Genomic DNA, 15,188 nt, shown 5'->3' with positions numbered 1-15,188 from the left:
GAAACAGGAGGCCATTGTAGAGTTTTGAGCCATTGAGTGCTAAGAGAGCCAGTTGTAGTGTAAGAGTGGTACCTTCACCTCCTGAATGTAGCCCTCATTGCTCTAAGGCTTATTTTTTTTTTAATGTTTTTTTCTTTCTTCTCACCTCTCCCCCTCCCTAACAAGATTGGGAAGACAGTCTTATTTTCCTCCTAGGGTTCATTAATTAACAACTTTTACCACTCCCTGAACACACCCACTACAGGAAGGAGAAGCCTGCTGAGAATCTGGGAAGTGAATGCCTCCCAAATTAACAAGTGAGTCCTAACCCTGCATCTGGGCACCTTGGGGCCCCTTACCAGAGAACACCTGGAATGTAACCCTTGAAGTTCCTTTAAAACTACCCTGTCTGTCCCTCCTGATCGAGGAAAGTCACAGACTTTGGGATGGGAGTCTAGCAAAGCAATAAACCTTCTTTTTCCTTTTTCTCAAAACTGTGTCCTCATTATTAAATTGGCATTAGCGACAGGGACTGAGCTTTCTGTCACAATAGACTGAGAAAGATGGAGTGAAAGAAAGGAGATCAGTTAAGGAGAGTTTTACTATAATCCAGAGGAAACACAGTGGCTTCAGGACAGGTAGTAAGATGGCCATTCATATTCTTGATTCACTTAGATATACAAGAGTATTATGAACATGTTAATTTTCTTTAATTAGGCTGTGAACGATAAAAATGAATTGTGTGAATTCAGAATGACAAACTCAAGTTATAATCATGGCTTTGTCATTTGATATTTGAATAGATTTAGACATGTCCTAGTATCTCTGAGTCTATCTACAAAAAGGAAATAATCTTCCAAGGTTATAAAGGTTAAATGGCAAGGGCCTAGTCCATTAAAGTAGTAGCTGTTATTATTAGCTGTATTCTTGGATAAGAAATGGGGGAAATATTTGGTGAGTTAAGTTTTACTGAAGAAAATCTAATCCTGATAAAAAAAACAACCTTGTTGGGATGTAAGAAGATCATGGGAGGCCTACACATACCTCTTTTTAGATTTCTGTGTACATTTTATTGGGGAGAAAAGTTTTTGTATTAACAGCCATGGTATGTGGAAATACATGAACTTGTACTCTCAATGGCCCATCTGATACCTCTGGTATGTTGAAGTATAATATTGGAGAAGTATGCTGAAGCAAGCATGTAAAGCACAGCTTATTTAAAAAGGGATAATACAGACTTCTCCCAGGAGGGAGAAGGGGCCCATTGGTAGTATCCTGGTATCCCAAGAAGGGAGGGTGTTCTGCCTCTTTTATGCATTCCAGATTTTCTTTGCTCTGCTCTCTTCCCCCTTACCTCTCTCCTTCCTGCCTACTAGCCTAGGCCCAGTAGTTGCTTTGGTGGGATGGCCAAAAGGTGTGAAGCACATGGGCTGTAGGGGCCTGAGGAACCAAGGTGGAGTGACCCTGGCAGTCAGAGAACCTAGGGTGCATTAATTAACAACTTTTACCACTCCCTGAAAGGGAAGGACAGTTCCTAGGGCTGGTTACCTTAGCAATAGGTTGGAGCAGGGGAAGGTTATCTTGGTAGGGGTTGGAGGAAGGGCTTTGAAGGCGTTTATATTTCAGTCTTAGAAGTGGGCTGTCTCTCACTTCTAAGTTGGCCTTCCTGTTCCAGATCTAACCCAGATCACCTACCTATACTAACTGCCTGTCTTTAATTCTGGCTCCACATCTACTCTGTAGCCTTAACCCTCATTTCATAGCCATCCTTTAAACCCAAATAGAACCTTCTGTCTCCTCATCAGGAAAAGAAAAGTGAGCTCTTAGTATGGAAAAAAATGTCAATTAATATGAACCTTCCCAAGAAGCAGTTTTAGATCTCCTATAAGTTTTAACAAAGGTAAATAAAAAGAACCCTGCAATTAATACTGGTTGTTGCTGCTATATATTTTGAGTGTCTCTGATATAGATATATTATTCTCAGTATTTTTAATTTTATTATTTACTTCAAATTCTGGCACATAGTAAGTCCTGGAAGGAATTTTAACCTAATTCTAAAAGGTACCATGTTGCTTAATACTAATAAAAAGGTGTTTCTTTCAGAGTGAGATAACTTGGCAATTAGATTATTATTAAACAAGTGGTAAAAAAAAGTTTGGAAGGTAAGAATAGAGATGGAAGGGGTGGGAGGGAAGGAAGGGACAAGGGGAATAGCATGGTTGACGGAAGGAGTCCCTCATTATACAAAATACATGCATGAAGATGTGAATTTGGTATCAACATACCTTATATACAATCAGAGATATGATAAATTGTGGTATAAAGGTGTATTAAGAATCATAATGCAAAAAATAATAAGAAGAGCTCATGTATAATGGCATAATTTGGAGTGAACATACTTTATATACAGAGTTACGAAAAACTGTGTTGTGAATGGATAATTATGGTTGTAATGCATTCCACTATTGTCATGTATGTAAGAAATAAAAAATAAATAAATATATAAATAAAACAAAAAAAAGTAGAGATGAAGAGAGGAGAAGGATAGACAATTAAAATAGGATAAGATTGTTAATTCTGAAATATACATTTTTCTCATAGTTGTATTTTAAAATTGTTAGTCTTAAAATCACTACAGATAGTGGAAATAGTTTTTGTATTCTGCATTTATACACACTTATTTGGTACTTTCATCAGTTTAGTTATATGCAGCGTTATAGTTATTGAGTTTCATTTCTGTTTTAATTTTCCTTTAGAAAAAAGTAATGTAAGAAAAAAATCAGGGTTAAATTTAAAAGTCTTCCAGTAGTAATACAGGATGCATTTGGGTCAATTGAATCAACACTAAGGTTTGTTTGTTTTTTTAATAATTGTACTGAAAAGAGCATCTGGACCATTTTACAATTGATTGCATCTTAGATTTGAAATGCAGTATGCTTAGTGTCTAAGAAGAATGTCAGTTTTTACTTAATTGTAATTCTGAAATAGTGGAATCTGTTTTTCACAAGTAGAGGGACTGGAGCTGAGATGGTAGCTCAGCAGTAGAGTGCTTGCCTTGTAAGTGTGAGGCGCTGGGTTCAATCCTCAGCACCGCATAAAAATAAATGAATAAAATAAAGATATTGTGTCCATTTACAACCAAAAAAAAAATTTAGAGATAGAGATGCTTCTAAATTTTCATGGAACTTCTATAAAGTAAAATTTTCTAATCTGCACTTAAAACTTTAATTTCAAAGCAGTAGCTTATTTGAGAATGTGAGGCAGGAAATTTGCTTTTTTAAAAAATAAGCAACATAACAAAGTGTTACATCTTAATTTCATAATCGTTTAAATTTTAGCACAGAGACTAACTTAGCATTTCCTAAACTATTTAGACACTACTAGTTCTAATAAATGTTAATAGGTGTTTCTTGGTTAGAATTCCATCCTTAACTTGGAAAATATTTTCTAAATATATCCTTTAGGGACGTTACAGCTTAACCAGTAAAAAAACTAGCTTCTCCATTATACAGACTTGAATTTCAGTCATTTAATAAATTGCTATACAACTGGGACAAACTAATTTTATTCAAGTTCCTTTTTTGTATAATGAAGATAATTACAGTATTCATACATTATCCATGTACAGTAATTAGCCAATGTAGGGTAAAAGCTGTAAAAATATTACATTGTTATCTGAAAAATCCTATACAGGTTAGTATACTGAAAGCTTGACAACACCCGGGAAACTTAAAGTTTTGAAATTCAGCTTATGCTCAATAGAAAATAGAAAAAACACAGGCTGGAGCTGTAGCTCAGTGGCAGAGTGCTTGCCTGGCATGTGTGAGGCACTGGTTCCTTAGCACCACATAAATGTAAATAAAATAAAGGCATTCTGTCCATTTACAACTACAAAATTTTTTTTTAAAAAATTGAAAAATCACAACAGTGATTAACATACAACAATGAAATGAGCACTGGGTTGTTCAAAGATATGTCTTGACTTTAAGTAATGTTAAACTCATCACCAACCCCTAACCATATTTTTGTTTGTTAAAAATTTCTTCTGTTTACTGCTTTCCTCATTTGTCTGAAAGCTTTCTGTGTGCAAAGAACATTTTTTTTTGTTTGTTTGTTTTCCACTATAAATACAGCACATTGGGCAAAATTAGAGACTTTAAGCAACGTTGGGGGTCATAAGCCTACATTACTTTTAGGATCTGGCAGGTAACATTAATGGCAGACCACTAGAAGTCTGTATGCCTTGCTTTAATGCATTGACTTTCAGTTGTTTTAAACACTTAACTCCAAAATACAAAGATTTCTCAACTGTGTGGCGACAGTTTTTAATCCTTACAGGAGAGTAGAGATCAGTACCAAGCCCTGAAGAACTTCATTAAAAGGTCAGGGTTCCTTTTCAAGAAAAAAGGCTAAGAAGTAGAAGGTGAAATCAGGTGAAAGTATTCTCAGTATGTAAATTAGGAAACTAAAGCATAGAGGAGTTAACTTTACCAAGGTCAAACAGCCTGTTAGGTACTTTTTCCCATTAAGGTTTATTGGCTGTAAACACTTTTTTTAAAGAAGTATATTCTGCCAGTGCTAGTGATTATTATCTGCATATTACTAGAAAACATTAACATAAATTTAGTCTTGTATTTTTGGAAAATTGAAATGGCAGTTACTCAGCAAGTGCTGGAAAAAAAGCTATTTTCAGGGTGGCTCATTCTAAAAACAGCAAAAATGGCCTTTAATATTTTAGAAAAGTTAATACACAGACATGACTAGACGCAAATGTTTTTAGATGTTTTTAATATTAGCATTACATCTAGGAATAGAGGAAAAACTGGTTAACAGCTGTTACATTTTCTAGTCATTTCCGAGTTTTATTTTGCCAAGAACTCTTGAAAATGACTTAGCAAAAGATGTTTATTTTTCTCCCTTAATGAGGCTAATGAGCAAGTCAGAATAATTAGTCTATTCAACACCTTATCTTATCATTTCTTTATTGTAAGAACAGTTGAAATTCTCTCTGCTAACCATTTCAAAGTAGACAATAAATGATTGTCAACTTTAGTTAACCTTGCTGTGTTGTACGATATTAGAACTTATTCCTCCTATCCAACTGTAATTTTTTCTTATGTTATAATATTCTGCAGTATTTTAAGGCTTTGAAATTTTTGAACCTTAAATATGGTTATATAGTATTATTTTTTGCATTCAGAAACAAAGTAGATTTCCTCTTCCAAAGAGATTCAGGACTTGGTCTTAACATTTCTGCCTTGTTTGGTCTTGCTCTCCACAGTAAAAGTAATTTTGTAGCTCTTTCCCTTTCTTCTCTCTACCTTGTTCATCTTTTAATTTTTATTTTAATAGAACTTTGTTTTTTAGAGCAGTTTTAGGTTCACAGTGAAATTGAACAGAAAGCACTCAGTGAATTGTTACTCTTTTTCCCCCTTCTCTTAAACAACAGTTTTTCTCTTGGTATTCTTGGCTACTTGTGTGCCTTTAGCAAAATTAATTGCTCATCCTGGATTGTTTTGCCTTCTGAGCTAGAGCTGATAATTCTTATCCAGTCCTTAGAAGATCTTCACAACAAATTGAATTGAAATATGCTATATTCTGATTAATTCCGTTCAATGTTCCTTCCTTGTGTGTCATTTATTTAATGACTTCAAGTCTGTTATCTTTTATAGTTCCACTATTATGATGGCAATACCCAGTTGTAGGGGAAAGTGGAAAGATTTTCAGTTGACTGTTTTATTGAATTCCTGAGGGCTGAGTACTTAGATGTATTTTGCTCAGTGCTATAAACATAAAATTAATAACTTAATATCTGTCACTCTCATAAACTATATAACTCACAAAGAAATTAACATGTAGTCTCATAACCCAAATTATCTAAGTACATTTGTAACATCCATCTCTATAAGTTTATTTGTATTGTTTATCATGTCCTTAGTCTGCTGAAAAATATAAAAATCATAACAAGAGATCTAGAAAATATAATAACATTAGGTAACACACTATACCATGAATTTCTTGAGGGTAAATATTATATATACACCCAATCTTTTATTTGTATTCCCAAAGCTTGTTCAGTGCCTGGTGAATTGACTATTATTTATCTGCTATGTGCCAAAAACTCTTGTTAAATATTATGTATGGTATATCATTTTATATCTCATAACGCAATGAGGTAAGTAAAATTGTCCTCATTTTATAAATGATAAAACTAAGACTCACAAAGTTTAAATAACTTCATAGTTACCAACAATTAAGAGGGGCAGAGGGGCAAAGGATAGAATCTGCTCCAAGGTCTGTGATTTCTTACTCCATTTTATTTTCACCACTCTTAAAAGAAATTCTCAAAATAGGAGAGGATGATAGTAGTATGTACCTTGTGATATTAATGATTAAATGTGATTAAATAAGTCAGTATCTGAGTGCTGAGAAAAAGACTAAAAACAAAATAGAATATATATTGGGTATAATTATTACCTAATGTTTATTAGGAAATTCAGTCCATGATGTGTATTCCACTAATATTTCTTTGTTACTAACATGTTTTCTCTTTTTCATCTTTAATTTTTTTCATGTTTCTCTTATCTAATTTTTTGGTTAAAACAAAAGTGCATTTTTACTTATTGTTACGTTAATAGGCATTTCTCAGTCCTAATTCATAATTTAAAGCAAGAACTTAACCTAAATTAGTATTTGCAAACCTATAACCAGGCATATAAATCATACTTATTTTATTATTAATATATACATATATGTATATTTTAATGAAGTACTTAGATTTTAATTACATAGCATTTTATTAACATGCAGTATGTAAAAATGTAAGAATTATCAAAAAGTTGATTTTACTGTGCTTTATGTATGTTATGCTATTTTGAATTAGATGAAAGTGAGACATAAATTTGACACAACTCTTCAATAATGTGTTATTACCTTTTGTGTGAGGATAAGCTGGGGATTTTTATTGGACATATTTTAATTTTAAAACACTTTTCATTTATTTTACTACTACAAACTTAAACTGAAGTAGTTTACTATATAAACTTAAGTAGTTTACTGTATTTAGTTTACTTAAAACTACTACAAACTTAAGTTAGTAACTAGTTGTTAAGCCATCTTTTGCCAAATTGGGATTCTTATCTTGTAACCCTTTTGTGGTTTTAGTTTGTTATAATAGTGTTTTGGTTTTACAAAAACTGGCATGGCAAGTCTTTTCACTTTTGTATTTCCTACACTTTTAACCTTTAGTTAACAATAACTGAGGATTATCCAAATTTTGTCTCATTTATATTTTCTATCAGTTTCAAAGTTTCATCATTGCCCTTTATCATGTTGTTTCTTCTTAGTGGTTCTTTATGTGTGTTACTACTATGTTCATTCAGCTTATTTGTTTCTGTATTTTGAAACATGCTATTCTCTCTTCCTAAACTTACTCCTGTGTTTCCATATGCCTTGACAGATCCAAGTCCTATATTTAATTCAGTTTTGTGACTAAATCTTAATTTTGAAAACAGTAAATAGATTCATCACTCAGAAAAATTGCATATCCTTTGTTTTTTTTCCTTTAGGCTAGGATATATAACCCTATTTTTAAAATTACTGTCTGAGAAGATCCTTAACTGCTTTTATGTGATTCAGAGCAGGAGTGTCATGTTTTTCAGCAACTTGGCTAGTATTTATTTGTAGGTGATATGTTAGACCAGTTCACTCACTTATGAAAACTTATTTTTTTAATTTATTTATTTTTATTTGTTTATTTGTTTTAATTAGTTACACATGACAGTACAATGACCTTGACATATCATACATTTGAATCACATGGGATACAATATCTCATTTTTCTGAGTATACAAGTTGCAGAATCACATTGGTCATGCATTCACATATATGCACACAGTAATAATAATGTCTGTTTCATTCTACTATCTTTCCTATCTCTCCAACCCCACCCCTCCCCTCCCATCACTTCTCTCTACCTAATCTAAGGTAGCGCTATTCTTTTTTTTTCCTCACATCTACTACAGGGACACAGCCACATCAATGTTTATAGCAGCACAATCCACAGTAGCTAGACTGTGGAGCCAACCTAGATGCCCTTCAATGGATGAATGGATTTAAAAACTGTGGCATATACATACACAATGGAATATTACTCAGCACTAAAAAATAATAAGATCATGAAAACTTATTTTATAAGCTGTATTTTTCACTAATTTTATGTTCTCAAATACTCATTATTACTTGTTTGCAATAGTAATATTTCACCAGTTGAAGTTATTTTATTACTGTTTATGTTAGGTTAAAATAGATACTAAAATTCGGAAGAGCATTTTTACTCTACATTGCTTTATATATCCTGTAAAATTTCAACTTTAAAATAATTTGAAGAACAACATGATATTTTTTGTTCAGGTGTCAGGTAACCAGGCGAAGTGATGTGTGCCTATAATCCCAACTACAGGGGAGCCTGAGGCAGGAGGATCACAAATTGAAGGCCAGCCTAGGCAATTTAGAGAATGCTTTCTCAAAATAAAGTATAAAAAGTAAAATACAAAAAGGGCTGTGGGGATTGGCTCAGTGATAGAGCACCTCTGGGTTCAATCTATAGTACTAAAAAAAAAGGGGGGGCAGAATTAAAAAATGCTATTTCCATTCTAAATTTGTATACAGTTTTGTCTACACTTTTATAAATTTTTAAAGTAGGACTTTTCCAGGTTTTACTTCCCATTTATTTCATTTTCTAGCAACTTTGTTTTATAGGGTTTTATTTCACTTTTGTATTATGTCTCTTTTCAACTTAAGGACAGAGTATTTTGATGATTAGTTTTCTTATTAAAAAAAAAAAATCCAGATTATTTTATAGGACAGACATTGGATAATAATTTGAAATTAACAATCCTGTAGTATTTGAACATTGGCCAGTTTTTTTTTTCTGTGTCAAAAAACTTCACAATATTTTGAGTACTGATCATTAATAATCTGGATTAGTCCATCAATTTTTACGTTATTATTATTATACTTTGAACTAAAAATTAATATTAAGTTAAAAAAAAAATGCATAATGTTACTAATGATTAACCCTCTCTTGTTAATATATCAGTATATGACAATTTAAACTAACTTGATGAATGAATCTCAAAATGTTTGCATATATGCAATTTTCTATATTTTCTATATCTACAGGATTTTTTAAAATTTCTTTGAATTTATGATAAAAGTAAACCACTTTTTTTGGCGGGGGGGGGGTGGTACTGGGGATTGAACTCGGGGCAATGTTCATGCAAGGATGCAAGGAAAGCACTTTACCAACTGAGCTATATCCCCAGCCTCCACTTGTAATTTCTTATAAAGGACACATATATAATGACATTTACTGCTGAGTAGACATACGATTAATATTGATGTTTTTCTAATTATTGTTTTTTTTTTCTTTTAATATTTATTTTTCCTACTTCACATAATCCTTCTGAAATGTACATAATTCGGTGAACATTAGAAATATCTAATATACAAAGGTTGCATGTTAGGAAGGACACTCTTTACTTAGAACACTAGAGTGATACTTATTAGTTAAGTTTATTGCTATCCTTTTTCCTTTAGTAGTCTTATGTTATAATATTCTGCAGTATTTAAATTTTTGAACCTTAAATATGATTATGTAGCATTTTTCTCTGTATTGAGGAACAAAGTAGATTTCCTCTTCCAGAGAGACTCAGGACTTAGTGTTCTTAACATTTCTGGCTTGTTTGGTCTTTGTTCTTCTCAGTAAAAGTAATTTTCTAAGATGTTAGTCTATTACAGCAGAAAATGTTTTTCCCTCAGACTGCTTTATCAGTGTCCTATATGATGAATTTATTCCTTTCATAATGTGATTTTTCACACTGTATTTTTTTCATTTAGGATTTATATTGTTTTTTAGCAAAAAAAAAATGGCAGGCAATGATGCTGTTCTGAAGAGACTGGAACAGAAAGGTGCAGAGGCAGATCAAATCATTGAATATCTTAAGCAGCAAGTTGCTCTTCTTAAGGAGAAAACAAGTAAGAAAATTTTAAATTTTCTAAATAGTTACTTACAATGAATTCATATATTGACAGAAAAATGTTTACTATGTAAGTTATTAATCATCTGGTGACTTAGATTCCTTAATGTTTTGGTAGAGTATAATAATATTCTAAGCTTAAGATATTAGAATCTATTTGGTAAATATGCTACATACAAAGAATTCTTAGTTGCTAAGGGTAATGTGATAATAGAAATTTCAAAATCTTCTGCTATCACTAATTGAAATAAATTTTTTTCCTATATAAAACTGAAAATGGCTTACCAAATCCTGTATTTACTCTCAAATTTTTCTCCCTTTATCAATATTTTTGCCTAATTCTAAAATGTTCTGAGCTGGGCATGTGGCATCGTGGTAGAAAGTGCTAATATTTCTTTCCACTAGTGAAATTGAAGAGGTTGGAAATGACCATTGCATATGTATGTTAGAACAAATGTTATAAAAGTGATTTTTTCCTAAGGGTGGCACTTTCTGTGCACCTTGGCTAGCATTTCAGTTTTGATAATTTAAAAGAATAGAAGAACCACTCTACTTATTCTGCACCTTCATAGCCTTTGGTGGTTCTCTGTCCCATTGACTATTTTATAATAACTATTTTGCAAAATCTCTTTTAATATTGTACTATTTCTTAGGTAAAGTAGCTCTTCTCTCCATCCATGAATTCAGGCAACTGTTACATTCAGGGAAAGGAAAACAATACATCTATATTTAATGTTTGCAAACTTTTTCCTTGTTATTTCTCCTTAAACAATATATCAGCTATGCATGTAGCATTTGGAATGTATTAGGTGTTATAAGTAATTTAGAGATGATTTAAAATATACATGAGGAGTGTAGGTTATATGCAAATATAACCTACATTTTATACATTATTTAAAGCACATTTTATTTAAAGCATATCAGCACCCAAAGATTTTGGTCTCTGTGAGGTCCTAGAATCAATTCCCACACATACAAAAGAATGAATGCATCATATTGTTTTAGGAAATAGTAAACTGGCATAATGGAACTGATCCTAACCAGTACCAACTATGCTCTTTTCAAATAGCATTCTAAAGAAAACTTTGAAAAAACACATTTTAACTGAACTTCCTTGATCTTAGTTTTGCAGGCAACATTGAGAGAAGAGAAGAAACTTCGAGTTGAAAATGCTAAACTAAAGAAAGAAATTGAAGAACTGAAACTAGAGCTGATTCAAGCAGAAATTCAAAATGGAGGTGATTAACTTTAGAAATGATAGATGGGCTTGATTTGTAATAAATCAAAAAAGTAGTTTGAGTTAAGGTGCTAAATTCAGTTTAATGGTTAAATATGAAGTAGGAATCCACATTACTAAAGAAAGCAGTATCATCCAAAATACTTAAATGCCTCAGATAAATGGTCTGAATATTGACCAGAATCTAGGCCATATAAAATCCCTCAAGAGATCGCATTTTTCTGTGTTATATAATGGTGCTGGGGATTGAACTCAGGGACACTTGACCACTGAACCACTTCTCCAGCCCTGTTTTGTATTTTATTTAGAGACAGGGTTTCACTGACCGAGTTGCTTAGGGCCTCACTAAGTTGTTGAGGCTGGCTTTGAACTCAGGATCCTTCTGCCTCAGCCTCCCCAGCCACTGGGATTACAGGCATGTACTACCGCACCTGGCCTCAGCTAATACCAATCATTTCTAGGTTAGAAGACACCACATTACTTCTTTACAATTCAGTACTAAAAAGCAACTTTTTAAAGAAAAAAGTTCTTAAGCAATGTTTTGAGATGTTAAAAATACTTTAAGCCAGGCCTGGTGATTCATGCCTATAACGCCAGAGGCTCAAGAGGCTGAGGCAGGAGAATCACAAGTTCAAAGCCAGCCTCAGCAATGGCAAGGCGCTAAGCCACTCAGTGAGACCCTGTCTCTAAATAAAATACAAAATGGGGCTGGGAATGTGGCTCAGTGGCCCAGCACCCCTGAGTTTAGTACCCTCCCCCATCCTCTTACCCCACCCCGACACTTGCCCAAAAAAAAAAAAAAACCCTTCCCAGCTGGGCATGATGGCATATGCCTATTACCCTAGCTACTAAGGAAGCTGAGACAGAGGAATCATAAGTTCAAGGACGGTCTCGGCAATTTAGAGGATTTTTCAAAATAAAAAAGGACAAGAATATAGATTGGTGGTAGAATGAATGCCCCTGGTGGGTTCAATGCCCAGTGCTGCAAAAACAAATTTTATAAGTCACCTTTCCATTTGTTTATTGTAAAAGAAAAGCTAAATTTAAAACTTGCCATCTTACTAGATGTTAAGAATGCAGTCCCTAGAAACAGACTGCCTGGATACACATTCTTATTCCTCTATCACTGTGTGATGGGTCATTTCTTAACTTTTGGATAATGGGATTTAGCATCTGTAAAGCGGTAACATGAAGAGATTCTATTTCGTAGGGAACTTCATGTGAAGCATTTTGAAAGATTTTTAGGACACAATATGTCTGTGACAAATACTATTATTGTTACCTTACATTTTCTTACTTTAATATTTAGTAATCAAATGGAAATTATACATTTATTGTTATCTCAGTAATGGTTAAAAATAATTTTAATCTCTTGATAATGTTTCTACTTTCTCAAATAATAGATATTTTGATAGTCATACACTGAATTTTTCTTTTGTTAAAAAGTTCCTATTTGTGATTCACAATTCCCTCCGTTTTTTTTGTTTTTGATTTTTGTTGTTTTTATTTTTTAATTTTTCAGCTATAGATGGATACAGTACCTTTATTTTATTATTATTTTTATTTTGTGTGTTTGTGTGTGTATGTGTGTGTGTGTGTTCGCACGCGCACTGAAGATCAAACCCAGTGCCTTCCACATGTGAGGCAGGCACTCTACCACTGAGCTACAACCTCACCCCAATTCCCTGGTTTTTATCTTGTTGATTTAATATAAATTATGTTATCTCTTTTATTTTATCAGTGAAGCAAATACCATTTCCATCTGGTACCACGCTGCAAGCTAATTCCATGATTTCTGAAAATGTGATACAGTCTTCACCAATAACAACTATATCTTCTGATACTAAAGAACAAATAAAAGGAGGAGAAGAAAAGAAGGTGAAAGAGAAAATTGAAAAAAAAGGTATTTTTGACCATTAATCTATTTGACTCTTGGCTGGTTATCAAATAATGTTAACTTTTTATAATAATTACAATAGTTTCAAAACAAAGCTCAAACTTTTATATGACTTTGAGTAAAATTAGTAGTGCGATAATATTGGAACATGGAAACTGAGTCCTAAAGGTATAAAATTAGAGATGAAGGGTAGGAACCCATACATAGCTTGGCGTGACTAAATTTTGGTGTGCATTCAGGACTTACTTAAAAAAAAAATCACAAGTAGAAAGTATAGAACAAATTAAGATTAGAAAGGAATGTCCATTTGAAGCAAACCATCTTCAGTAAGGTATTAGGGGTACTAAGTTTTCAGGAGCATATAAAAAGTGACATGGTAATTAGGTCACATCCAAGTATGCAACTACACTTAAAATCTTGCAGTCAACCCTTTTTTAGAGAGAGAGACAATTTTTTTAGTATTTATTTTTCAGTTTTTTCGGTGAACTCAACATCTTTATTTTATTTTTTATGTGGTGCTGAGGATCGAACCCAGCGCCCCGCGCATGCCAGGCAGGCGGGTTAACGCTTGAGCCACATCCCCAGCCCCTACAGTCAACCCTTTTTTTCAATCACCGAATATATCTAGAACACAGCTCCATTCTTTAGTTTTGATAGGTAGTATAATATTTCATCTGAACTAATATTAAAGCCTCTTTGCCTTGCTGCTGAAAGTATTTTTCTAAACATGAATATGACTTCCTTTTAACTACTCTTCTTTACTTCTTACTAGATTTTATTTCACCAGATTTTTTATTTGCGTGCCTGTCATTATACATATACTCGTTTACAGTTTGTTTTTTTTTTTTAAACAAATAGCTAAGGGACTTGTGAACTAATCTAAGCCAATTTAGTATTCAGTACATGTATTTTTCTTTTGTCATTCATCAATAGCCTATGTTAGAAGTAAGTAGGAGCTCTACATCTTTTACAACTTCACCGCTAGATGAAATGTTTCAATGAAGCAAATCAGCCTAATTCTTTCACGTTATAACATGAATTAAGTAGACACAGAATAATATATCCAGTTCCTATATGTTTTGTGAAGTCCATACTCTGTTCTTTAAGGATGATGCAGTGTTTTTCTAAAGATAGGATTAAACAGTCTTCTAATCACATGTGGCTACATAGAGGAAGGAAAAAACAAGACCAAATGGAGTTCTAAGTTTAGAATACTTCAAACCAATGGAATTTTCAATGGTGCTGGAAATGCTGTACCTGCATTGTCCAACATGATAGCCGAAGTGGACATGTGACTTTCTAATATTTAAAATGTGGTTAGTGTGACTAAAGAACTGAATTTCTAGTTTTAAGTGTTTTGAATTTAAATGTGAACAACCATATGTGACTGGCAGCTATTATCTTGGACAGTGCTGGTTATGAAAGTTAGTTCTGTAAGTTTAGCTAGTAGGATTGCCACATTCTAATATTTCTGCTCATACAAGGGCTATAGTGCCTATACATTTTTTTCCAGAATACTACATACATCTCTTGAGCATTTTGTCAATGAAACATTTTGAAATTTCTTATGATAGCTTAAAAGCCTTGTGGTATATAGTTTAATGTTTGCAATAACTGCTAGAATGTGGATTACTGATGAAGATATTTCCAATGCCTATTAAACAAAGTTTAAAATTGTTTATGGATAGATATACTATACTGCATTACTGCAATATTTTAATGTTAAATGTATACATCTTATCACAATGCTAATTATTAGGTTTTTTGATGCATTTTTAAAATAATTCTGTGTATTTCTGTATTACTTTTACCATTACAAAAATTTTTGCTAATTTGTTATATGGAAATGGTGGGATTTTTTTTTAAGTTTCCCAACAAAATTATAGTCCTATCTCCTATTTCATAAACTACCTTTGTAGAAATTGTCCATGTCTTTTTACAGAATCTACAATTCCTGTTTCATGCAGAATTATGTTCTTTGTTCTTCTGTGTTTCCTTATGTATGCGACATTTATCACATAATCATTACACAGTA

General features: G+C 32.7%; 1 protein-coding gene across 11 annotated transcripts in view; it reads left to right on the top strand.

The window, feature by feature from the left end:
- Positions 1–15,188, top strand: part of AIMP1 (aminoacyl tRNA synthetase complex interacting multifunctional protein 1) — a 38,421-nt gene that overhangs the window by 1,013 nt on the left and 22,220 nt on the right. For 4 of the 11 annotated variants that reach the window (XM_081303191.1, XM_081303192.1, XM_081303193.1 and 1 more), the window contains exons 2-4: positions 9,880–10,017; positions 11,144–11,257; positions 12,998–13,159. In XM_081303191.1, coding sequence (XP_081159317.1) covers positions 9,880–10,017; positions 11,144–11,257; positions 12,998–13,159 — 414 coding nt within the window. Of the gene's footprint in view, positions 1–173; positions 297–9,879; positions 10,018–11,143; positions 11,258–12,997; positions 13,160–15,188 lie in introns of those variants that run through there. The other 7 variants (XM_081303186.1, XM_081303189.1, XM_081303194.1 and 4 more) reach the window with 5 other exon arrangements.

Source organism: Spermophilus citellus, assembly GCF_964194105.1.
Source record: "Spermophilus citellus genome assembly, chromosome: 8".
In the NCBI taxonomy this organism is placed as follows: Eukaryota; Metazoa; Chordata; class Mammalia; order Rodentia; family Sciuridae; genus Spermophilus; species Spermophilus citellus.
This window is presented reverse-complemented; position numbering and strand designations above follow the sequence as displayed.